At 36.2% G+C, this 27,270-nt stretch overlaps 1 protein-coding gene across 1 annotated transcript in view; it reads left to right on the top strand.

Annotated features, from left to right (window-relative positions):
* The window catches only part of LOC142983687 (uncharacterized), a 91,123-nt gene that overhangs the window by 43,437 nt on the left and 20,416 nt on the right, over positions 1 to 27,270 (top strand). Inside the window, exon 2 of the mRNA XM_076130678.1 lies at positions 22,635 to 22,729. Within this exon, the coding sequence (XP_075986793.1) occupies positions 22,635 to 22,729 (95 nt within the window). The remainder of the gene's footprint in view (positions 1 to 22,634; positions 22,730 to 27,270) is intronic.

Raw genomic sequence — 27,270 nt, 5'->3', positions numbered from 1 at the left:
TTTTTTTTTGGACTACCGTATTAGGCCGAACTCCGGCTGGCTCAAGACACGATTCTCACAATGGAAGGAAGTTCACAGACCGTGCGTCATCGCGCGTAAAAAAAGTTAAAAAAGGCGCGCGAACGCATTCGATATTTGTTTTTTTTAGGTTAGGCGGGATTATTGAAAAAAAATATCACGTGTGCTGCATTCGAATGTTCCTAAATGTTTGTTTTAAAGATGTATGATTATATTACCGTTGTTCGGTGGTTATATTTTCGTTGTTAATTTTTGTAGGCGTGTTTTAATGATTAATGTTTGTCTGCTGTATGATTATATCTGAATATATTTCCATAATTTCTTTCTTAATTTTTAACAAGCTGTATTTCGACTTGCGTATTTTTTGCTTCAAGATTTACTACCAACAAACAGGTTTTCAGCATTCTTCTATCAATTAGAGTAATAAATAGGTCGCCTACTGCACCAATTTTGTACCAATTTCCATTTCATTCCGTATTTACAGATCAACGAACGTGAATAGAGTTTTAAAAGTCACATGTCACTGACCCGGCCGGTACACCCTAACAACTTTTTATTCTCCTTCATAAAACCCGTATGGTAATGGGATAAGATACATTTTAGATTGTATTTTATGTATATGCCACAGGCTGTTAAGGTTGGCTGGCTGTCAAAAGTCCAGGACAATGGGCGTTTCGCGTCACAATTGCATTGGAGGGTTACGGCTTGGTGCATACGATTATTATGTAAAATAACCCTTGAATGATGGTGTTAGGGAAACATTTGGGTAAAAACCCATTGGCGTACGATTGTACGAACTACAGTTAGGTTACGCTGAGTTACGCATTCACCTTGTTTACTTACTTTACGAAGAATTGCAGTTGTTTTGTTGAGGTTTTAGGTGTGAAAGGAAGAATGTTGAAAAGGGATTTTGTTGCCAGCTTTTGTATTCAGAGCCCGTAAAAGCTGATTGATTGTATCCTCAATTGCGAACGGCTTACAAGAAAATTGGTGATTCATTCACGAATCGAACTGCAAACTTTTTGAAGCGTGAATATTGCTGGATACGGTTTGAGCTGTAGTCATTAAGCTGGCCGAAATATGTATGTAAAAATAGTATGACTAAAGCTGGGTAAATACTCCCCAGTTACTTTGTTATTGGCACAGTTTTACTCCGAGTTTAGACTCATTTTAGTTGTAGACTGTAAAACTAGCAACTCGTAGTGACTGATAGAATCTATTGCTAGAAAATAATATTTTGCCAAATCTATACTTAATGTTGTTAAAATAAGTTTCAAGATAATTTCAATACATTTATTGAGGGCATGCAAAGTTCCCAACACGCACTTGGCATACGTAGTTGATTCAAGGCCTATACCCTCCCTCGTATGAGAGGAGACCCTTGCCCAGGTGGGACAATAATGGATTAAAAAAATACTTTGATTATAATAACTTTTAAACTTTCGCGCTGTTTGTCGCAAACGTTTTTTTCCTCGCATTGCTTGACGTTTCAAACTGACTCAAGTATGTTCTATAATTATCTGAAATCTCATGTTATAGTGTGATTAAGATAAATAATAGATTTTCCAAGAAGATGATGCACATTTATTACCTATTCAGAAGTGGTTAAACATTTGTTTTTCCGCTGTATTGCGCCCATGAGTCAGCGGGCAGCGGAAGGATGCTGATCTTTTACTCAGATAACACCAATTTACTCTGTGAGGTACTAATTATACCCCATCCGCATTAAATGGCTGTTGTGGAATAAATTAATAATTATTATCGTTAATTAGTTTGTTTTACTGATTTATAGGAAATGGTGATTTGATTTTTATAGTTGTTCGAGTTATGGATTGTATTGAGTTATGTTTATGTTCTTATGAAGAAACACAACCTTTTGAAAGCATGACTGAGTTTTTGCCGACTATGTGAACTATAAACACTTATCCCTATTCAAGTAAAACAAGTGTGGTGCGATAGAACAGTTTTTTTAACAATCAAATCAAGTGATTATGGACGCTGCTGATAAAGAGCCAAACTCGACTATTAATATTTTTATTTAGATCAAAAATAGTAGGTGTGAAGCTGATAGTAACTAATAAGTAACATGTTTACTGGCACTGAAATTTGGTAAACACCTTTAAAGGTTTTAAACTATTGCGGTTTGTACACTTAATCCAATATGCTAACGGGTTTTAAGCTCGCTGAGGATTTTAAGGTTTACGATTACTTATTTGCTAGCTAATACCTTAACTAAAAGGACAGTTATTTTGTACAGAAATTAATAAACCAATATCAATTTCTCATCACAATAAACACCCTTTGTCACAGTTTAATGCAACCGGTCCAATCTTAACGCAGAACAGAATGTCGATTGCACAAATACAGAAAGTGACTAGTTCTCGAACTATTCGTTCCTTTGTTGAAACACACTCTAATGGAAACATTGGAGCCGTTTCCGTAAACATTATGATTGTTATTTATTTTGTAATCTTATAATATTATGCTGAAGATTATGTTTGCAATTGACTTACACGTGTTAAAGATGTCGAAGTAAGCGTTCTCTATATGCGACGAGAAACCAGTGCAAATAATCTCCAATATTTTCTATTGTTCAATTGATCTTTTATCAAAGTTTCGAGGTGCGTTTGAATGTGTAATTCAATTTGTGTTATGGTTAAAAAAATACATCATATGCTTTGTAGGTGGGCTTGACACCCAGCCTTGTCAAAGCCAAAACCAAAAGTTGGTGAAACTCACCCAAAAATGTAACTGTACTCGCTGTGATTTTATAATTAACATTTAATGACATCGAAATACATAACATGTATTACGTAAGTCATGTTAAACAAATGATAGCTTTAAAGGGGTGCTTTCCGCTTGCAAAGAGCGAAAGTATTAACACAAACACAACCGCCGGAATATATATATCTTTATCAATATGAATCGGAAACTGTTATTCTTTCCTGTCCCAGTTTCTAAACGCTATACGTAATCTGATTCATATACAACGTTTTTACGCAATATTTAATCATAAAAATATCAGCAACAAGACTAAATTGCATATTTTTAGAGGGTTTATGAAACTTTAATATACCACCCTGGCTAATAATTCAGCTTTACAAGAAATTTTCTTTTGTAGAATTGTATATTAAAAAAGTTTATATTCTTTTCATAGAGTTTTTTATACAAAGAAAGCGTACAATGTGTAAATTATTAAAGAAACACGCGATAGGGGTTGTTTGTTAAGCTGTAGTTCTTGAAGATGCGGGCGTTACTTTACACTTCACAATAGATGTGTAAAAAACAAGTAATAATATATTTATTCTGATCGTAAAACACTATCATTTTTGGATCATTTTATAATAAAACCAGCTTATACCGTGGCTATATCCGTATATTTTTTAAAAAAAGTAGCTTATGACAATCATGTCCCGGGATGTAATCACCCTGCGTTATCGATGTCGCAAAATAACTCCTTAAGTCCTTACTACTGTTTCCTACCGAGTATATCACAAGCTTTTAAATATGTCATTCAGTTAAGGAAACCACAATGTATAAAACTATTGGTATATCTATACTAATACTAATATTATAAAGCTGAAGAGTTTGTTTGTTTGTAAGAAGCAGTTAGTATGTCTCTCCTTGTTCTGTCTCAGAACTTGAGATACAAACTGCAGCGGCTGTTATCATCTGCGCGAGTCGTAAAACTGTGCTAACGGAAAGGTTTACTGTTGTTATAAATAGGACTATGGGTTTGACAACCTTCACTCAGAGAGGAAAGACACATCTTTGAGCTTTGAACATCATTGGCAAGAATAATATGGTTTAAAGTTTTAATACTTGTGACTAAAGTTATTTGCGTAGATAAGCGTCAGACGACCTATCCAATAGATAAAGGGACAGTAATGCCTGGTTTCGCCACTTCTGGATAGCTATCGGAATGAATATTTGCAGTTACTTTACCTAGCAGATAGGCTATCTGGCTGCTAATTCATAAACGCAGGGGCCGAAACAAGTTCCGGGGTCGAAAATACTGATTTTACTGACCAAAAATTCAAAAATACTGACCAAATACAGACCATTTCTAAACCGTTTTTCAGGTGAATGGTGTGAAATAACAAAAAATACAGTCGAATTGAGAAGTCAAAACCCTGTTTTAGGACTGTTAAAAAGCTTATTTTCGGTTATTGGTCTCCACCATCCCCGTAGTCAACCAGCATCGCCTTTTTAGTGTGTTAAAAAGCTTTGTTAATAAAGTTTTCAATCAGGTCTCACGAATTTTCAATCAGGTCTTACGAGTTTTCAATCAGCTCTTACGAGTTTTCAATCAGGTCTTACGAATTTTCAATCAGGTCTTACGAGTTTTTAATCAGCTCTTACGAATTTTCAATCAGGTCTTACGAGTTTTTAATCAGGTCTTACGAGTTTTCAATCAGGTCTTACGAATTTTCAATCAGGTCTTACGAGTTTTCAATCAGCTCTTACGAGTTTTCAATCAGGTCTTACGAATTTTCAATCAGGTCTTACGAGTTTTCAATCAGGTCTTACGAATTTTCAATCAGGTCTTACGAGTTTTCAATCAGGTCTTACGAATTTTCAATCAGGTCTTACGAGTTTTCAATCAGCTCTTACGAGTTTTCAATCAGGTCTTACGAATTTTCAATCAGGTCTTACGAGTTTTCAATCAGGTCTTACGAATTTTCAATCAGGTCTTACGAGTTTTTAATCAGCTCTTACGAGTTTTCAATCAGGTCTTACGAATTTTCAATCAGGTCTTACGAAATTTCAATCAGGTCTTACGAAGTTTCGCAAAAGTGCGCAACGGCGCTAAAGAATTTTTACTTCAAAAATATTGATTTCAAAAAAATAGTAAATTTTAATTTGCTGTTCTATTGAAGTCATGTGATGCTTCAATACATGTATATGTTACTGTAAAAGCCCGAACTGTGGTAAATCCTAAGATTTTCCAGTATAACCTAAGATTTGCCAACTCTCAATGGTAAAAGTCCGAACAATTCTTTTATTTCGAACTTTTACCTCTATTCACTTGATGATGTCGAGATGTCGCCGGAGCCCCGCTTCGCGGGGTGCTTTCCTACATTGCATTGCATTCCTGCTGGGTGGTTTAAAAAAAAAATAACGACAAAGGCTAACCTAACTTACCCATGTCGCTTTGCCCAAAACTCCTTCTTTATAACTATGTTACGGTATATAATTATACCGTTACATAGTTATGAAGAAGGAGTTTTGTATATACTGTATGTGTTACAGTTTTTAAACTCCGGCTTGTTCGGACTTTTACCATTGAGAGTTGGTAAATCTTAGGTTTTACCTTAAAATCTTAGGATTTACCACTGTTCGGGCTTTTACAGTAACATATATATTACGCAGATCATCAACATAATATCGAGCATCCAAAGCAGCCCTCTGATATGATTACTGGGCAAATCGAGAATGTAAGATTGGCCAACAGCAAAGGAAAACCAAAAAAAACGTGTGTGAGTTTGGAAAAATACTGACAATACTGACCGATTTTCTAAAATACTGACTTTTACTGACCAGGTCCAAAAATACTGACTTTTACTGACTTTACTGACCTGTTTCGGCCCCTGTAAACGTCACCATTTAAGAGTGCCAGATCGCCTAACTGACCTTTTATGATTGAAAAAATTAAGGTTCCGAGAAGTTGATTTCAAAATGTAGGTACCTGCCTAGGTAGTTGAACTAAAACAATTGAACTTAGTTTGAGAGAGTTTTAATATTTTTTTCATGCATAGTCAACAAAGTTTTGTTGATATGTCAAAATTTTGTTTTAATAGTATTTATTTGTTGTGTTATATTGTTCCCTCGGCTACCCCGAGATCAGAAGCGTGCCGGTATGTAGACCAGTGACCGTGAGATGGCTAACATAATAATATGTGCATGTTTCCATGAAAACATTATAATTATTGTGAATGTAATTAATATTATTATGTTATGTTTTCGTGACTACACGCATTTGACTAAATGATTTTTCGGCTATTGTATAATGAAAAGAGTATCAAAATACTAAGTAACTAGGTATAAATAATATAATGCTTATCAAAGGCTTTATCAAATCTCTCACAGGTACATTTAGCGGTAGTTTATCTATTCATTAGCGTTAAAACTCGTATTAATAACGCTATTAATAAGATAAACAACCGCTAAATGTACCTCAGAAAGCGGGGGTCAGTCATGTGCTATTTTTTGAAAATGAGAAAAATATTGACATTAAACATTTAAAAAATTACTAAAGCAATAGAATGTCAAGACTGGTCAAGAGAAAAGCCTTGAGTGAGTTCACGTTCATATGAAAAATTCCATGTATGCCCTTTAAAATATGTGCAAGGGTAAATTGGATTAGGCGCCGCCGAAGCCTAACGACTACTGAAAAGATAATGACATTGTCATAGGCACTGCGGTCATGCATTTGTATTTTTAATTTTTAGCTAGTTTTCGCGTACGGCCAAATGGAGATGGTAGGATGAATTGGACGCATTCCTAAATGATTGGCCAAACGCAACAAGCGATCGAGGGGATTGGAGACTGAAGGTCCAAGGGAGAGGCCTTTGGTCAGCAGTGGGATGCAGAAATATGCTAACAAAAAAAAACTATTTTTTGTAACAGCCTAATGATATTTGCAGACGACTTACCGAGCTAACTAGTAGTTTCATTGAAAAGCAATCTTACATTTACGCTTAAACTTACATTATCTATCTATTCTTCTTTTGACTGAATTTGAGACTTTATCAAAGGCTGTTCCAGATGCTACCATATACCAAGTTGTCCTGATCAAACAAGGCCGAGATAATCCTAACCTCCATTCCTTTATATCTGATAGCTGACCCGCGCAACTTTGCTTGCGTCACCTAAGAGAATGGGTCAAAATTTTCCCCGTTTTGGTAACATTTTTCGTTCCTACTCCTCTCCTAATGACCTTAGCGTGATGTTATATAGCCTATAGCCTTCCTCGATAAATGGGCTATCTAACATCGAAAGAATTTTTCAAATCGGACCAGTAGTTCCTGAGATTAGCGCGTTCAAACAAACAAACAAACAAACAATCAAACAAACAAACAAACTCTTCAGCTTTATAATATTAGTATAGATAATTATTAGCCCTCATAGTCCACTATTGGTAATAACCAGTCTCTCCCCGCACCCACCATTGTCCCTCAGGTAGGTTTATTACGGTAACACCTTCTCCTTTAATAAAAGAGCTGCATCAAAACACCCAAATTTCTTCTGGTACTAGACCATGAAAAAAGCTTTTTTTTTTTTACAAAGAAAACGTCATCTTCACACCTTTTTCTACATCCATACATAAACCGTTTAGTATTTCGCCACGTTCCCTATTTTTGGTGAAAGATAAACAACCGTTCACATCCTGATGCATAAATCTGATGTTATCGTGCGTTGTCAACAGATTTAAGGTGATTAACTATTGTACGTGTCGGGAGCGTGGTTTGCTTATCTTAAGAATATGCTGTGCGAAGGGATTAGGATATGCTTACGAGATGGTTTTGAGTTTTGTTTGTAGGGATAGAGGGGATAGAAGGGTTTTACATACACTTTGCATATAATATGACTCGTGGCTGGATTAAACCCGCGGTTTTGTTTTAGGTTAAAAGTAGCCTATATATCTTTCGAGGTATTACCCTGCCGAAAATCAAAATCGGTTCAAAAGTTTTGACGTAAAAGAAGGACAACAAAAACATCATAAAAGCCGTTTAGTGATTATTTTTTCTTAACTGTGCTTACCTATTTTTTTGTGAAAATAACGGAAACGAAAAAAATCTTATCGGAACTAAGTCTGGAAAATTAGTAACACATTTCGTACGTGAGATTAAATCGTTTGTAGCATTTTTTTGCAACAACAATGTTCGAAAATAATTATTTCTTTCTCTGATTTCTGAATTACTTCAAAGATTTCCATGCGCAGTTGGAATAACGAGAGATACGTCATTTTTGTCACGACATTTGTATAGAACACTTGAACGTAACAGTTTTATGTAATCTGTTGTATTGAGAACACATTCTTGAAATGCACTAATTATTCGCATTATTATGATTCAAATAGAAACACTAGTATGAGTGTTATACTAAAATCATAAATAAGTAAAGAAATTATAACTTATCATACTAATATTATACATGCGAATGTTTGTAATGATGAATGTTTGTTTCTATTCGCGTTAAAATCACGTAAAAACTACTGAACGAGGAAGGTTAGGCCTGAGTCAACCACGCTGGCCAATTGCGGGCTGGGTACTTTGCATGCCTTTAAGACACGATATAATGATAAATAATAAAAAAATACGATTTAAACTATCGAGTCTTAAAATCAACGCGTAATTAAATGTAATTATCATCAACACCACCTAATTAGTGCATTTATTATTATTGTCATGGATATATCCCTTAACTAGGTACTAATTATGATACACATGGCACTTATATTGTATTTTATCAGTATTTTTTTGTCGTATGGTTATTGGTCAAGTTAGTGTAAAAATCGTTCAAGCCGCATTGTCATCAGTGACTGACGCTTTATGTCACCTTCAAAGCCGCTCAAATACTACTAGGTTACCATTTAATGAAGGTCCCCACTAAAGGTCTCTTTATCCACTGATAGACGGCGACCCATCTACGGAATACCCGCCTTGAAAGTTGCTTTACGCACTGATCATTTACCGACCAGTGAGCGCATCATCACAAAAGCGTCTATTTTATCATTGTAATAGTGTTCTACATGCATTTTATAATAAACGCCAGCAGCTTCCTGCCTCAGTGGTGTTATAAGATAACGTTTGTTTACTCACTCCGATTTGTGCGTCACTACATAGTATAAAACAAAGTCGCCCATTTTGTCTGTAGTCCCTTCGTATGCATAAAACTTTAAAACTACGCAACGGATTTTGATGCGGTTTTCACTAATAGAAAGAGTTTTTTCTCCGACAGGTTTTTATATATAATTGAAATACATTGAAACTATATTAGCTGAGTTATAGCGATTTATGTCCAAGAAGTCAGAAAAAAATCTAATTGAAGATTGCATTTGTGCGTGCGCCGCTTATACCGTTGGATACAAGTAAGAACAATGTATAGCAAAAACATTGGTCTTTATTAGTTCTACAAAAAAGTCCGCGATGACATATATCCAGCTTTTTTATTTAAGTCACAAAAACTACTTTTCTGTATTAAAAAAACATTTAATTCGTTGGGTGATGTTTAACTGGTGATATAACCAATAATACATATATCCTTATCAAAATAAGTAAGTTCATCATCACGAGCATTTAATTTAGATTATTTTTGCAGTTTACAGTGTGTTATTTAGACATATAGTTTAGGAGATATCACGATATTAGTATTGCGGCACGGTACGGGCCGGCCGCGGCGGCGGGGGCAGCAGTATATAACAAAAGTAGGTAAGTACATAAAAAAAATTATATACATATTTTTAGGATAACCAGAAGTGGAAGCAAATAAAAGAAAATACTAAACACATAGAACAGTTTTACTATAAGTCACAATCTTTAGCAAATTAACAAGCTCTTTACACATACAAACTGAATCACTTCAAAAATCAATTACAGACAAATAAATAATGAGAAAAATACAGCGTGACCATTCAAACGGGCAGAGGTACCCCTTAGCTAGTGAATCCTATGGAAAAGAGAGCTCAGAATGAGCTCGCAGCCCTTTTATGGACTCGGTCACGTGACCAACGTCACATTTCTTTTACTTCCTCTAATACATATGGCATTTCTTTTTCTTCCTCTAACACGGCCTCTCCTGACAGGAGGACGTTCTCGGACTCCTCTTAGATTCCGCAGGGGCACCGCAGGGGCACCGCAGGGGCAGCGCAGGGGCTCCGCAGGGGCTCCGCAGGGGCTTCGCAGCTACGGAGGTGCTAGGCATAGGCCTAGTCAATCTCTCGTACGTGGCAGCTAGCCCAGACGTTGATTTCAGGTCACCTTGACATCATCTGAGAACATAACACCAGTTGTAAAACAATGAAGACAAAATCTATTTTGTTTTAGACACATAGTTATACACAATAAAGTCGTACACAAAGTCGTACATAAAGTCGTACACAAAGCCGTACACAAAGCCGTACACAATGCCGTACACAAAGTCAAACACAGAGCCAAACACAAAGCCACACAAAGCCACACAAAGCCAAACACAAAGCCAAACACAAAGTCATATACAAAGTCATAAAGTCATACATAATAAAATCAATAAAGTCACACACAATAAAGTCTATAAAGTCAAAACAAACCACAGAGAGGAAGCACTGCGTTCGCTATCTCCGGTGTGAGAAATAGAGGCCACTCGCATATTTCTCACCAACACCAACCACTGGTTACCACCTCAGGTCATCACACCGAGGGAAGATATAGACAGAGGCACGTTCACTTCACACAACAACAGCAGACGTAGACAGCAGCCAAACGCCAACATGTCATCCGGGAAACCGCTTCGGCCAGCCACTCGCAACCACCAATGCGAGGAAAGCACTTCTCATCAGGTCATCTAGAACGCCGCATCGGCCATCCACTCGCAACCACCATTGCGAGACAAACACGTTGTCACTCCAGTCATCACGAGGCGAGCCAGTTGCGCTCACCGGTCGGTAAACGATCTGTAGATTAAGCAAACCTTGGCGCAGTCATTCTATAGATGATGAAATCCTACTCGTAGCACAGTAGTATCAAACTAAGCTGTAGCCATAGTTATTTACCATCATTACCAGAATACCTCATACCTTACCATACCTTACATTACCTCCGTTACCAGAAAATAATACACAAGCAGGAAAATGGCATTGACTCTTTACCAGATAAAACATGACTTTTATCATCTGTGGTGTTGACCAAAAAGTATAGCGTCGATCAGTCGCTCAATCAGGCTAACATCGTGTACAGTGACGACACTCACACAACTTCCGAACGAAGACAAAGCCGCATTAAGAATTACTCTTGTGTCACGGGTACTTTTGCAAACATTCAAACAACGGTCACAAAGTATAACTGGACTCAAAACCACTAATCGTGCATAGCACAAATAATTATTCTGTGTGGGGGTTGAACTCACAAGCTCTCGTCACAATGATAGCGGCGTGGCGACCATAGCCACTGCGCCACAGAGAGTTAAAACTGCTACTATACACATACAGCTGTTGACACTCTCTTATTTGCTAATGATGCAGCGTTTGTCTCTTCCACACCAGAAGAACTACAGAACATTGTGGACAAATTTTCAAATGCATGCCAAATTTTCTCGATGTCTATCAACGCAAAAAAGACTGTCGTGATGGCACAAGGCGTTACCACAAAACCTACCATCTATTTAAACGGCACGCCTCTAGAGGTTGTGGATACATTCTGTTACCTAAGTTCCGTAGTATCAGGCAATGTCCCTCTCGATGATGAGATTAACATCCCTATAGGCAAGGCTTCTACGATGTTTGAAAGGCTAAACTACAAGAGTATGGAGCAACAAACATCTGACAAATCGCACAAAAATGCTTGTTTACCAAGCTTGCGTCTTAGGCATACTCTTGTACGGAGCTGAGACGTGGACATCATATGCTAAGCAGGAACGAAAGCTCAATAACTTTCACATGTGCTGTCTTCGCAAAATCTTGGGCATTAAATGGGAGGATAAGGTTACAAACGGCAAAGTACTTGCTATCGCTAAGCTACCTAGTGTCATGGCTTTACTTAAACAAAGACACCTTCGTTGGCTAGGACACGTGCATCGGATGGACGTTTCTCGTTTGCCTAGAAAAATATCGCTCGGTGAAATAGCTGATGCTAAAAGACCTGTCGGCCGTCATATTACCCATATTACGAGCGCCAAGCGCGACATGGCATCATTTGGCATTGATCACTTGACCTGGGAGAGTCAAGCTGAGGAACATAATGCATGGAAAAGGACACTAGCTGACGGCGTCACTACTCACGACAGCACCTGGCTCAACAAGTTAGCACATAAACGGACACTACAACATTTATGCGCCTCCAACCCACCATCGACCTCGGTTGTCACTCCCGCATAGATCTTTTAAGTCTCGAACGAGGATGTTCCCTCATTACTAATTCATTCCTCTATCTGACGCCACCTGAATCATCTGCAATAGATGAACACAGGCCAATGATGACACATACTGCCCTATTTCTTAAACACTAATAACTCAATCCATAGTCAACGTTCATCGTGGACCGTGGACAGCTAGCTCAAGTCTTTTGTCAACAAAACCTTATAACGAACCGCGTTGATCTCCATCGCACAGGAGGCTCGTCCGCCCCTCGTCCCACGACAGGCCGCGTATGGAGCCCGTCGCGCCATGTGATATTGCTGTAGGGTTCTTTACTTTCATCGCAGTAGCTAAGGATCAACATGTATGCCCATTCATCTCGACAATAATTACAATGTTTACGATCACGTTCAGTAACGTTCAACGACAACGTTCTACCTGCCTGTTTGAATGATGCATCTCCGGTGTAATGACATATGAATCGTTACCTAACTCTGATACAAATTTCGAAAACACTGAACTCTGAAACATTCTACCACAGTCTGTTACTATTAATTCTGGTGTACCGAATAAAGAAACAACATTTGTAAAGAGTCGCTTTAACTCATTACTGTCTAGTGACCAAGCACAGGACACAACGAATAATATTTTTTAAAGAACCGGCTATATACAAGTCGAAATCGCGCAAGAAGGGTTCCGTACCACCATCCTACTAATATTATAAACGCGAAAGTTTGTGAGAATGCGTGTATGTATGCATGTACGTATGAACGTATGTATGCATGTTTGTTACTCTTTCACACAAATACTACTGATCTAATTACGAGATACTGCCTGGAGACAAATAGACAGCGCAGGCTTTGCAATAGGGTCCCGTTTTACCCTTTGGATATAGAACCCTAAAAAGCATCTATTACAATCAGAACATATCGATAACCATTTGATTGAGGTAGAGGACCTAATACATCTGCATGAACTATGTATGTCTAAGAGGCATAAGGTTTATACCAAGAGTGTATTGGTTGTTGTGGAGCACTCGGTACCTTTCTATGCGTTTAACAAATAAGACAATGATTTGTGTATTTCTGCACAAATGACCTTAAGCAAGGGAATCAAAAATTATTTCTAACAATCTCTAAAGTCCATGTTCATCGTGGAAGATTCTAAGAAGACTAAACATTAACTGGATTACGACTAAAATAGTCTGCACGTGACATTCATGTCCTTTACCCTTACGGTACTCCAGGGTAGAGTTAAAATCATGTAAATACATCCACTATCCGGCAACACGTAGCAATAGATTTATTTTTCTGTTGCGTGAACTTAAGTGCTTTACAGTCAGTAACCACTTTGAAGAGAATACAGCCTAAATAATGTCTGTAGTGCTGCAAGATCTTAACAGCTGCTAGAGTCTCGAGCTCACACGAATGGTATCAAGACACCGCTCCCTAAATTTGCTTACTAAAATAGCCAACCACTCGCTTGAGTCCGTTTTCATGAACCTGAAGAAGCACCGCACCACACCCAACCGTGCTTGCGTCATGCACACGCGCTGCCACAGCCGCGGTGATTGCAGCGATGGAGTTGCATGTGACACATTGGCAGCCGTCGGCTCGCAAGGCGTACGCTGTTGTTCCTCAACCATCATAGACATCGACAAACGATCTAGAACATGTTAAATTTGTTGAATTAGTAGGTGAATTAGACAAACATATGGTCTGCCATTGAATTATGACAGCCGCATACACATATCGCAACTTCTAAAACAGAACTCGCCATTTCTAGAGCGTAAATCACACCAATGATAACGCAACTCGGGTATTCCAGGGCGGCTCCTGCTTTCACAACCGCTATTGGGCATATTTACAACATTTTTCTTTATAACCAAGCAAGCGAAAGTTTAGGACAATTAGCTTCAATAGCGATGTTGTGCACAAGAATAAGTTTGGAACACTCACCAGATCTCACTGAAGTACACGATACTTACATGTAGCTCAATAACTCACGTAATCCGTATTTATAACAATAAAATACGCTTTTGTAAAATCTCATAACCGAAAATGTCAAAAGAAATGTCAAACTGCCGTATTCAATGGTCAGAGCGGAATAGAAGGCGTATGGTGTATCCCACTTCTGATTTTAGGATAACCAGAAGTGGAAGCAAATAAAAGAAAATACTAAACACATAGAACAGTTTTACTATAAGTCACAATCTTTAGCAAATTAACAAGCTCTTTACACATACAAACTGAATCACTTCAAAAATCAATTACAGACAAATAAATAATGAGAAAAATACAGCGTGACCATTCAAACGGGCAGAGGTACCCCTTAGCTAGTGAATCCTATGGAAAAGAGAGCTCAGAATGAGCTCGCAGCCCTTTTATGGACTCGGTCACGTGACCAACGTCACATTTCTTTTACTTCCTCTAATACATATGGCATTTCTTTTTCTTCCTCTAACAATATATATATATACAGGGTGTCCCAAAACTCAACGATAATCCGAGACAGGATGAAAGGCCAAGTCATACTGGCTCTAGGAAAAATAAAAAAAAAATTCCATATCACTTAGTTCAGCAATAATAGACATTTTTCAAAAAAGTTGAAATTCCACACCCTTGGTCGCATTTTCAAGTCCTGTGATCACCAATGTCACAATTTCGCTGTGTTTTTTTGAATTTCGTGATCTTCATTAAATATGCTATTAATCGTAAAACAAATTTATGCACAAAAGATTGTTGATTTCATAAAAAAAGTTAAGTTTTAGTGAGTCATGGTTCACAAAAATATCGCTAGTTAACTTTGACGCTTCATATTGAAAAAAAAATGTACTACACTACCCGTGGCAAGTTATTTCAAAAGTTGGCGCATTTAATCAAGATTTCAAAATGGTGCAACACTTGCCACTTTTCTTTCCATTAAAAATGTTATTTTTATTTGAACGAAGAGTATCCTCGCAGATGGATCGGACGCAGTAGTTCAATTTTATGACTTTCTCGTTCCCCCGATCGAAATCCTGTAGATATTTTTGACTGGGAATGCATAAAAGAAAAAGTCTATTCGAAATCAATACAAAATCTATCAGAACTTCGCCAGAAAATTGACACAGCGTTAGAGGAAATAACTGCAAGGAATTTTGTTTGACCGGTGCAAAGGTCTTTTGTAAGGCGTTGCAGAGCCTGTATTCGTGCCAGAGGAAAACAATTCGGATTACTTTAGTTTAAGGAGAATAATTAAATAAGAATGATGGTTCGTTCATTTTTTTTTTAATTATTATTACCTATTATGTTTAATAAATTAAATATTGGTTATGGACTGACTCAATTACCTCTTTACTAAAAATAATTGCTTTCCTCTGGCACGAATATAGGCTCTGCAACGCCTTACAAAAGACCTTTGCAACGGTCAAACAAAATTCCTTGCAGTTATTTCCTCTAACGCTGTGTCAATTTTCTGGCGAAGTTCTGATAGATTTTGTATTGATTTCGAATAGACTTTTTCTTTTACGCATTCCCAGTCAAAAATATCTACAGGATTTCGATCGGGGGAACGAGAAAGTCATAAAATTGAACTACTGCGTCCGATCCATCTGCGAGGATACTCTTCGTTCAAATAAAAATAACATTTTTAATGGAAAGAAAAGTGGCAAGTGTTGCACCATTTTGAAATCTTGATTAAATGCGCCAACTTTTGAAATAACTTGCCACGGGTAGTGTAGTACATTTTTTTTTCAATATGAAGCGTCAAAGTTAACTAGCGATATTTTTGTGAACCATGACTCACTAAAACTTAACTTTTTTTATGAAATCAACAATCTTTTGTGCATAAATTTGTTTTACGATTAATAGCATATTTAATGAAGATCACGAAATTCAAAAAAACACAGCGAAATTGTGACATTGGTGATCACAGGACTTGAAAATGCGACCAAGGGTGTGGAATTTCAACTTTTTTGAAAAATGTCTATTATTGCTGAACTAAGTGATATGGAATTTTTTTTTTATTTTTCCTAGAGCCAGTATGACTTGGCCTTTCATCCTGTCTCGGATTATCGTTGAGTTTTGGGACACCCTGTATATAAAAAAACGGTACATAAAAAATAAATAATATTAAAAAGTAGGTACTACGACTTTGATCTATACATATAAGACAAAAAAAAATCTGTACATTACTTAAATATTTTTTCCAAAAACTGATAGGGGGGGGCGATCAAAGAAGAGTCACAGAAACCAAAAAACATTTTAATATTTTAAACGCGGTTAAGGGAAAGAGAAGTTATTGTGAATTGAAAATTAGTATCCAATATGTGTTGGTGCGTTGACTGTATTTGTCGAAGTAGCGGGATACACGCAAACGAAGTTGCGCGGGTCAGCTAGTTGATTTATAAGTGTATGAGTTCATCTGTGAACGCATTGTTCGGAAACTTTTAGTGTTGATTAGTTTTGTAGTGTTAAGTGATCATGACGTGGTGTGTATTCATAGAGTCTGAATTAGACATATAGAGTATTCACTCAATGACAATTAAAGCAGGGAAAAAAATATTGTTTAATTAATTTGTTAAACCAACTGATACTACCGCGTGAAATAAAAAGTTTCATCTTAAAACTATTGATAAATCACGATGATGTTAACGTTTGCCTTAAAGGATATGAGTATAAAGGATATGGGTATAAAGGATATGGGTAGAATATCCTAGGATAAGGAATTTATTTAACGATTCATAGCACGAATCTTTATCGTTATGGGCGTAAAACCATCAGGGAATTCGTCCACTACAACATCTTTGAAAAAAATGAAGCAAAATATCTTTAGTTCGCACTCAAAAGGTCCTATATTTAATTACTTTGAAAATGAATGGCTATAATTAGCTGTATTATGATAAATATTGTATTTATTCGTCTATTCCGTCTGAGCAAATATTATGCGTCAGTTAATGAACAAACAAACGTTTATGGTTATTGTGTTAATATCGTTTATACAATGTGTTCAAATTCAGTTATGGCGCTAATAAAACTATAATATATTTATGCTACAATTTGGTAATAGTTCCTCTTGTAGATCAGAATTCGTATTAAATACTTCTGAAAGAAGTATAGTTGAAGAAGAAAGGAAAAAGGAACTTTGTAAGGATCGTACCTACCTAGTGGCGTTCTTTGGTTTCTGCTCTTTGCCTACCCCTATGGGAAAAAGGTGTGATATTATGTATGTATGCATGTACCTACGTTTGAAAGATTCTAAGCACGGGTAATTATGGACCCTTTCCAAACGTATTATGTCTTATTTCAAGACTTACCTATTATTTGGTTCTTCATTAGCGTTTGTTTGCTACAATATAAAGATAGAATAGGTAGGTATACTGGTAGGAAACCTGTGAAGTAGAACAAGATTTAATATGCTGTTTAAAGTATTAATAATTGCTTTGATCTTTTTGAATTGATGCTGTTGCTTTTGAAGTTCGTTTTTATCGAATTAATTCTTATTCTTCGATGTAAAAGATACTTATTGCTATGACTCCTCAAAGATACTATCCATCTGCCTTTTTCAAAGCATTTTTCAATATCAAAGGAAACTTAAAACAGATGTTTTTCACCAATTTTCTGTAACACGTGCCATCAAATTCTATTCGCAATGTATTTGCCAATTTAGCTTTTAATGTATGGTGGTAATTAATTGTTCGCATTTCACGCTAGTTAGCGTTCTTCTATAAATAAACTTGTTAAATGGGCCAGCCCAAAACATGGCGACGCGGGAGATGCCCACTTAGGACATAGAAGTTTTTAAATAATAGTGTTTTTGGCAACATATGCTTGACAAATTGTTTTGTTTGTACTCGTAGTGTCGCTAATTGGACTGTTTAGAACTGAAGAATTCAAGTATTTAAAAAGAATTCGTCGCCACTTTGTCTTTGTAAAAATATTTTTATTAACAAGTACATCTTTGGTAATTTGTTTGTGTGGCTTCCACCACAATCCACTATTGATTAGCAAGTACTCATCATCACAGACGTGTTTGTCATAATATTAATAGAGAACAAGAAAGCATAATACCAGTTCACCACTAACTCTATAACGACAGTTGAAAAGCGTAAACTGAAAAAGTGATGACCCAGATGTGACATTAAGTTACGTATTATCTCCATCTAAAATTTGCTACTTACCTACAAAACGTTGTCCAGAAGGCCCAAAAATTGCAAGCCAAATATAAAACCTATAAGAAAATCCAATCTCGCGTACAGTCCAACATTCTGTCCACATAAAGCGATAAAACCAGTAGAGAATTGCACCAGCCATACGACTGACACCATTATCTGGACAAAGCGCCATTGTGTCGCGCCGGAGAGGTGCGTAAGAGGCGCGTGCGACGTTTTGTTACTGATAATGTCCGTGCACGGTGGGAGATCGCTGGGCTGTTTTAAAGATTTTTGTTTATTTGATTTCATGATCTTTGGTTAGAAAGGGAAAAATATAGATATACTAGCGGACCCGACAGACTTTGTCTTGTCTAATAAATTAAAAATTAATTAAAAATACATTGTCCAGCGGACAAAATTGTAAATCTAAACCATTCTCAGATCCCCTTGAACACACACAAAAAAATTCATCAAAATCGGTCCAGTCGTTTAAGAGAAGTTCAGTGACATACACACTTACAGAAGAATTATATATATAAAGATATATATTATATTATATGTATGGTGTGTATGAGGCAAGGGATGTTTGTAAGGATCCTTCCAGCGTTCTTTGGTCTCTGACTGTGGGAAAAAGGCGTGATATTATGTACGTATGCAAGAATCTAGATTGGTTTGGTATAAGACTATAATTTAGGCTTTCTTATTATACTAATGATGCTTTCATATATTGTAGTGCTAAACAGTACAAATTTAACTGTACCTGTAAAAAAAATCCAGGCATTTGCTGTCCCTAAAAAGCGCCATTTTTCTATGTCGATGCATACTTGCGTAAGTAAGTGTAAGAAAGGAAAATGAATGCGTAAATTGCGTACGCATTGTTCAGTAAAATCTGCGGTTTCGGTTAACCGCAAACAATTACAGTAATGGCTTACTTTATTTAATAAATCATTATTCTAAGGTAAATGACCCTTCGTATTGTATTATGCTTTCCTCTACTTGTTTACCTGTTTTTAATAGAAATATTACTTATATTTTTTAATATAATAGCAGCAGCAGCTACCATAGCTTCACAATTATAAAAAGACTTACTTTTAGTAGAAATATTCATGTTTTAAATATAATAGCATAAATAATAAACTTCATAATTTTAAAAAGACCTCCGAAACCACAGACGTCTGTTAGTCTACAATGTATTATTAATACTTATTTTTTTTGCTAAAACACATGTCTGGTAATCTAGTAATGGAGCTAGGTCGTTGATCTACGCCTAAGTTTCGTATAGAATGATTGGTCATAAGCGAGCATCCGCGGCGCGGGCGCAACTATTGTAGTCCATTATGCATTTGATGAGGAAACCTGCCGCGTGTCGTGCTATTTTAGTTTACGGTCGTTGGTACTGATATTTACTGGAAAATATAATCCATCTATACGTTATAAGCATAAGAAATACTTATCAAATGTTTTAAAAGGGAAAGAAAACATCGTGATAAAACCTTGCATGTCTGAGTCGTTTAAAATATTTCCTATAGGGTGAGCAGTTCCCAACCGACCTATTATGGACTTGAGCGAGATTATCCCTCATTCACAGAGGAGACCCATGTTAATTTGATTGCCTCCGTGGCGCAGTGGATTAGGTCACCACGCCGCTACCATTGCGTCGGGAAAAAGTCGTGGGCTCGATTCCCAATAGAACATTGTGTCCCTTGTTTGCATGGTTGTAAAACTCACCGCGACACAAGAACAATTTAGTGCGGGAGTTGTAAAAGATAAAAAAAATGTTTCTGAGATTCAGAAAGGCTGGGACATTACACTGCTCTTCGCTTTTTGTCATTGAAATCTCGCCATGCATGTATTTCGATTACGACCTACTAAAAACCCGAAGCCCTGACCTTTAGCTTTATTGTAGATCCGTGATTAGTTCCATTCATTAAGTCGACAAAATGACACCGTTTGTCATAAGGCTACTGGGTACCAAGAACAAAGTAACGTTTTGACGGAAATCCATTGTGAAGTATTGTCATTGAAAATCAAAGATGGGATTTCCTTTGAATACAATGAAAGAAATGCATACCGAATACCCGTTATTGATTGGTACTTGATTATCTGGTCCATTTAGTAAAGGACCCACTACTATAGATATTTTTAAACGATGACCAAGCAAGCCGCTTCTTTATAGTTACAGTACGTCCTAATAACTTTGTACTGATACGTCTTTTGTTTTTATTTTTTGCCTCCTTCGGAGCGGTTTGCTGCTACCACGATAGCATCAAACGCTGCTATATTTGGACACACCAAGCTGTGATGCGCGTATTAGGAACTCTACCTATTATAATACTTAAAAAAACTACCTTTAAAGAGTCATTAAACAATACAACAATCATTTATTTAAGTTAGTATCTGACTTACGCAACCTTGACACTAGACCGTGAAAGAAAAATTCCATATACTCGGTCAAATGGAAATATCTTACGGCCTTCCGATTAAAAATGCACAACCATCTCCATACCATCACGTTTGAAAAAACAAAGGCTGTCTAACGGCATTTCGTATGCAAATCGAAATTGTTAAATGAATAATTTTATTGGCAAGTGACTACTTCCTTCAACCTTCGTCTTATCTTCCACCTTGGAGTTCCTTTCATATACCTAATGCATTTAAGGTCTTAGATTATGACTTGCCATATGCGATATATGGTATGACTACCTCTATGGTACGGTCGGAAGTAAATTTGACTGCCTCGCAGAGATCTCAGGTTTAAATCCCGAAAACAAGTTGTTTATGAGGTTTTCTGTAAAGAATTGCTCAGTAATTCCCTGGAGTTAGGAAGTTGAAGTCGAAGACTGCCGTGCCTCGGAGGGCACGTGAATCCGACAGTCCTGCGTCTGACCTCTCACTGGTCGTGTCTGTTATCTCACCAGGCTCTGAGGGTGATAGAATAGTGCGTGTACACTACTACTTGGACACTACAAACAAAGTCTTGCACCGTCGACTGGTCTCAAAGAAACTGGCTGCCGTAGCCGGATATCGGCTAGAAGGACATTATTATTATATACCTAATGCATTTGAGTTCATGGGTAACTGATTATGGCCTACCATATTCGATATGGTATGACGGCTATTGACCAGTAATAAGCTATTGTGTCGGGTTGTTAGGTATGAGGAAGTAAAAGATCTTTTAAATGCAGCCCTTTTTAGAGTATGGTAGCTAGTACTAATGTATGAATAATCAGAAGTTATTTTTTGTATGGAATATGGAAGTCGATCTTATGATTATAGTGTATATGTTTAGATTGATTGATGATATCTTTGACAAGTTAAGGACCAGTATGCGTATCACGTATCTCAGTTGACAGCTAGTGAACGTCAAATGTATGGTCACTATTCAGTACATTGCTGCTTTGACGTAACGTGCTAATCACTACGATCTAAGGGAAAAAACAATGTACAGCATAGTGGCCTTCAAATAGATGTCAACTGAAATGCGTGTTAGCGTGGTTTCAATTTCTTTTGTAAACGTAACTTATTATAAACTAGGCTAGATATGATAGCTATTTAGGAGCAGTAACCGTACCTTTTTTCTTGATTCAGAAATTCTATATTTATGTACACTCGCATGACCACATTGTTATTTATTTGTAAACCTCTTTCTCAACTTAATTTTCCTCTTTATTATTTAAGCACCTACTTCATTTAATCTCTGCATCACCCCAAGGTAGACTGGCAGAAAATGCCTTTGGCATTAAGTCCGCCTTTATACAAATTTTGTATAAGAAGTTTAAATAAAAATAAATAATAATAAATAAATTACTTTAAGAGTATCGTATATATCTGCAAACGGGACACCAGACCTAGTTCAATACACATTATTTTCGTTTCTCTTCACTTCTATCTGCGAAATAATAACCATTTATTTCTTCTGTCATACCAAATTACATACCTAAAGTCACCAAAAAACATTATAACACAAAAGAAGCCGTTAGGAGCTCAACACGTAATTTTGCAAAAAAATATTGTCTGTTTCTATCTAACGAGCGTATAAGTGCTTTTGAAAATTATCTCTTATTTTTCTTAATACCGTTGGTTTTGTGACTCATGTACGTTTAAGAACCTACCTCTTTGGCGCGGTCGGTAGTACATACGACTGCTGATAACGAAGCCTGGAGTTAGATTCTCGGGTCGGGCAAATAGTCTCGGGTTTGATTCAAGGATCGGGCATAGTGCTATCAGTTTTTTTATAATTTATATTAAAAAAGTAGATTGTTAACGTGCCCCATAAAAAACAATGGGTTCGCCATCTATTATATAGGACTAACATTGTCATCAGCGAAATATGGGTGTATTACTATTCCTTAAAAAAGACATTGATGACATTTGATAAGCAGGCGTGATATTATGTATGTTTTATATTTATGATTTGTTTGTTTATTACAGGGCCACCAGCGTCAGACTTCAGTAGACATAAGATAGTCCAGCCTGTCGTCCATCATGCGAGAACTAAGAGAGAAATATCTACCACTAGAGATACGGTAAGTTAACTCGCTTCCTCTATTTATATGAAACTTCATTGTGTAGGTCATTGTAGGATCCCAAAAACTAGATAACTAGATAGATAATAGTAACAACGTTTGCTAAGCAATGCTTATTTGACTGGGCTTGGCTATCAATAAACAGCAAAGATACATTTCCAATTTTATTTACCCTTTTTGCTTATCGTTCTGATAGAATATACATAGGTAAATTTTATTCTACAGTAAATCAGTACAAGTGTTGTCGTTGTAATGCACTATTCAAAAACAGTAAATTTTTTTCTAAATCCTAATCACCTTGCACACCCTTTGCTGCACTCCAGTTGTCTCCGTTTTAGGCCACTGAAGTCCCCAAGGTCTTAAAGTTTCCAAAAAATTTGCTAAATTGTTCCTTCCAGAAGAACAATTATCTGAAGTTCTTAAATGTTCACTATATAATCTAGATTGATCGGACAGCAGTAGTAAACAAAACATACTACTTTATAAACTTGTCGACCTCCAACGTAACGACAACACCACACTGTTTGTCTGTAGTCATCTCGAAAACAAATGAACCGATTTCAAAGACATTTGCAGTAATAGAAAGTTAATTCAAATAGATTGTATAGTTTTTACATACATTAAATCACGCCTTTTTCTCATAGACAAAGACCAAAGAACGCCACTTAGTACGATCCCTACAAACTTCCCTTGCCTCATTCACATCCATGCATCTTGTCATACAGGACCGCCGGTTACGAATACTACGAATTACATTGTTCTCCATCTCAATAAAAAGGCTGTCGTTTATTAACCCTAGAGTTTCTTTAATAACTGAAATATAAATATTATTTTAACCGCAATACGAGTCTAATTGCAACGGAATAGATTACAAACATCACATTTGACGAGGGCATTAGCACATTCATTTGGAACTAAGCCAATGTATGACTGATAGTGAAAGAAATCGGTCGCTGAAAAAGCGAATTTTCTCTTTTATTTATTCTTTAGAAATCCACAAATTATCATAATGAAATTACGATGGAAATCTTGTCGAAAAGGTCGTGAACCTTCATATTATAATTTCGTCTTCTATTCAAAGTTAAAATTAAATTATGACAAGTATGATAGATAACCTATGAAAGTAGGAAACTTACTACAAGAATCAAATTGCAATAGTTCCTTATTGTAGTACTTAAATAAACATAGTATAATTGATTTGTGATACATATTTTTTTTGTGCTGAAAACTAATTTACGTTAAAAATATGTCCCTGTCAAACAAACACATGATTTATTGTAAAGACACAGAGACAGCAAAAAAACCTACTATAACTAAAAAAACTGCGTATAATAATTACTGGACGGTATAACGGAAGTTAGTAAGTGGTTACTCATGGGACCAAAGGCGCCAAGGCCTTCTTAAATTGTTATAACTCAAGTGCGTATATAAAAAACAATTCAATGTTAAATGTGTTACTATGTTATATTATTACACTAGCAGACCAGAGGTGGCAGAGTAACCAACTGCTGTTTTTGAGATCTCGAGTTCCATTCCCGAGACGATCAAAGTATTGTTGGTCTGTTTTAATGTATAATGGAATATTTCAGGTCTCGGGTTCTATTCCCGAGTCGGTCAAAGCACTATTGATATTTTCTCATATACATAATATATGTATTATTGAAATATTGAAATATTTTAGATAGTAGCCCGGAGTTTGGTAACTTGCCCGGTAAATGGCAATAGGCTCGTCCCTTATTCCATGGGACTAACACTCTTAATGGCGTCACATGAATGTGTTTTATACACTTCTAACTATACCTTCGGGTATAATACTGCCGTCGTAAATCTAAACACAGTAACTTCAAAATATGCGTTTTGAGAAAAACGCGGTTGAAGTTTAATGGTTAATTTTTGCTCTCATGAAGATACTAATTATTGTATATTATTTCATGCAACTTTTAATGTTAGTATATAGTTAAATCTTTGATTCTGTATATATATATCTAGTATATTATTATTGTATAAATAATAAAATTAGATAATGTGTTTTAAGCTAGGGTAATAATATAATATTTTTTTCTTTTTTAAGTTACAACACGGTAACTCAACGGTTACTGTGTTGTAACCAAGTTTTACCTATTACTGTGTTGTAACTTTGTAAAGATATAAACATTAGGGGAATTACGACACAGTAAGTATGTACATACTGTGTTATAACTATGTTTCTTAGAAATACGTATAAAATCAGTAATACAGTAAATGAGATACTGTGATTTATTCAAGTATTTGTTGTTTATCTTTGAACAATATTTTATACGCAATCACAGTAACTGAAGAAGCCGTGTTATAATCAAGCAAAAGAAAAAAAATGTAAATCTATTCACGTTAAAAAAACACAGTTAGTAGTGAGATACTGTTATTTAATTTAAAATAACACAGATACTGTATTTTTTATTAAAAATAATGTTTTTTTTGTAAAAATACTGTGTTTTTATTTAATGTATTTCGGTAACTATCCATCGTACAAACAAACCGAAAACTTTCTCAAATAGCCCGCGGTCTCCTGATTCCAAAGAACTAAACAAACTATAAACACAGTAACTAAGTTACTGTGTTTACATTTACGACGGCAGAATAGGCCTGATCGCGACGCTATCAATTTTAATTTATAATTGGATCAGTTTACACGTCACCTTAATGAATTATACACTGATAACTTCCTCGTGAATCACAAATTGGTAGAAAGCGCGTGAAAATTCAATAGTTTGTAAAGTAATCGCAAGGAAACATACAGACGTGGTGGGCGACTTAATTTTTTATTGTACAAGGTGACCCGCTAGCGCAAAAACCATGTTTTAGCCATTCAAGTGTTGATTTTTGAAAAAGGGATCGAACTCCATCCCCGTTCTGCGGCTTTCATTGTGGAAGAAGCAAGAAAAGATTGTAAGGATCGTAGCAAGTGGCGTGTTTTAATTTTGCCTACCTCGGTATATTCCCAAATATCCTTCTAGTCGCTAGAACTGTGAAAATTTCCAGTTTTCTCCCCGGGAGACAGTGCTAGAAGAGACTACTAGGAATGTTTCAGCTTTTCTGCCGTGATAGACTGATAGACGGACCAACTTTGGCTTTCATAATAGGAATATAGAATATGCGTGTGTTGCGTATAGTGATAGTGAAGTATTTCTATGAGTGCGTGGCAAGCGACAATAAAACAATATAATAAAGGAATTGCAATTAGAGCGGAAGCGACAGTGCCGCTGACCGGCGGATTGGATGAGACCCGTGCCATGTCCGTGTTGTGTAACGGAACATATAATTACATGATAAACTGACATTATTTACTAGAAATTTTGAACCGTAATTTAGTTCTTTTCGTCACTGTTAGATATCATAATTCCTTGAAGGAGGTATGAAATATTATTTGTTTAGTTATCAAATTAAAATAGATAATTGGAATTGAACGAATTTTTGGATTTTGACTGCCTCCGTGGCGCAGAGGTTAAGTTCACCACGCCGATATCACTGCGTCGGGAGGTCGTTGGTTCGATTCCAACGCGTTTTGAATTTCATCAATTTCGGTCGTCTGCCGTTTGAGGAAGGACTTTCGAAAAGATAAACTGCAAAACTGTTCAACTGACTAGCCGTGAATGCTTAACAGACATATTTTCACATTTATTAATATTAATATGAATGCTGAAAATAATATCGATATTATTTCAATAATTGTGCATTTGCTCCCAATAAAAGAATTGTAGGTATACCTAGAAGTTGCCAACAATAGTTACAATTGCTGCAGTCTCTAATCAATTCAGATCTACGTTGACGATACTCATTGAAATTCATTCAATCGTTAGTGTTCGTTCAAAGCAATTTGGTGTCTGGTCTTCTGAAACTAGTGCACTCGTCTAGACTCTAAATATAATAATGTAGGGTGAGATGTTTTACGAATGTGAGTTCAAAATGTCAAGTTTAAATTAATGTATTTTATGGAAAACATCTGAAATCAAAGGAAAATATGCCTTTTTAGGTTTCTCTACCAAAAGGGTAAAAACTGAACTCTATTAGGTACTAAGCCCCCGCTGTCTATCCGTCTGTCACCAGGCTGAGGCTTATAAACCGTAATAGCTAGGAAGGTGTTATATCTGTGCAAATTATGTATTTCTGATTCTGGAATAACAAGAAATTCTATTTATTTTATTTGTTTACTGGCTGACAAAATTTTCTTGATTTAAATCAATGAGGAAACCTTAGTGGCTGTTTTAACAATAATAATAATAGTTCAGTAACGTTAGTGACCTGTAAATCTGACTAGGTTGATACTCCTTGAAGCCAGATACAAATGAAGATCCAAGTGATTGCTTCCTATGTCATTTACTCGAGTCCATGGCACCCACGACACATGACGGAGTAGTTATTCTTAGTAGATAATATGAACATGTACAAAAGATACTAGAGTTTAGATGTTAGACGTTTTCTAGACTTTGTTCAACGCTGCAAACGTAATTGACACGGCTTAAAACAAATAGCCTGCGTCCTTTAGAGATGACCGTATGGATAAA

This window comes from Anticarsia gemmatalis, chromosome 24 (assembly GCF_050436995.1).
Source record: "Anticarsia gemmatalis isolate Benzon Research Colony breed Stoneville strain chromosome 24, ilAntGemm2 primary, whole genome shotgun sequence".
NCBI classification, from domain to species: domain Eukaryota; kingdom Metazoa; phylum Arthropoda; class Insecta; order Lepidoptera; family Erebidae; genus Anticarsia; species Anticarsia gemmatalis.
Note: the sequence above shows the minus strand (reverse complement) of the source record. Positions and strands in the feature narration are given on the sequence as shown.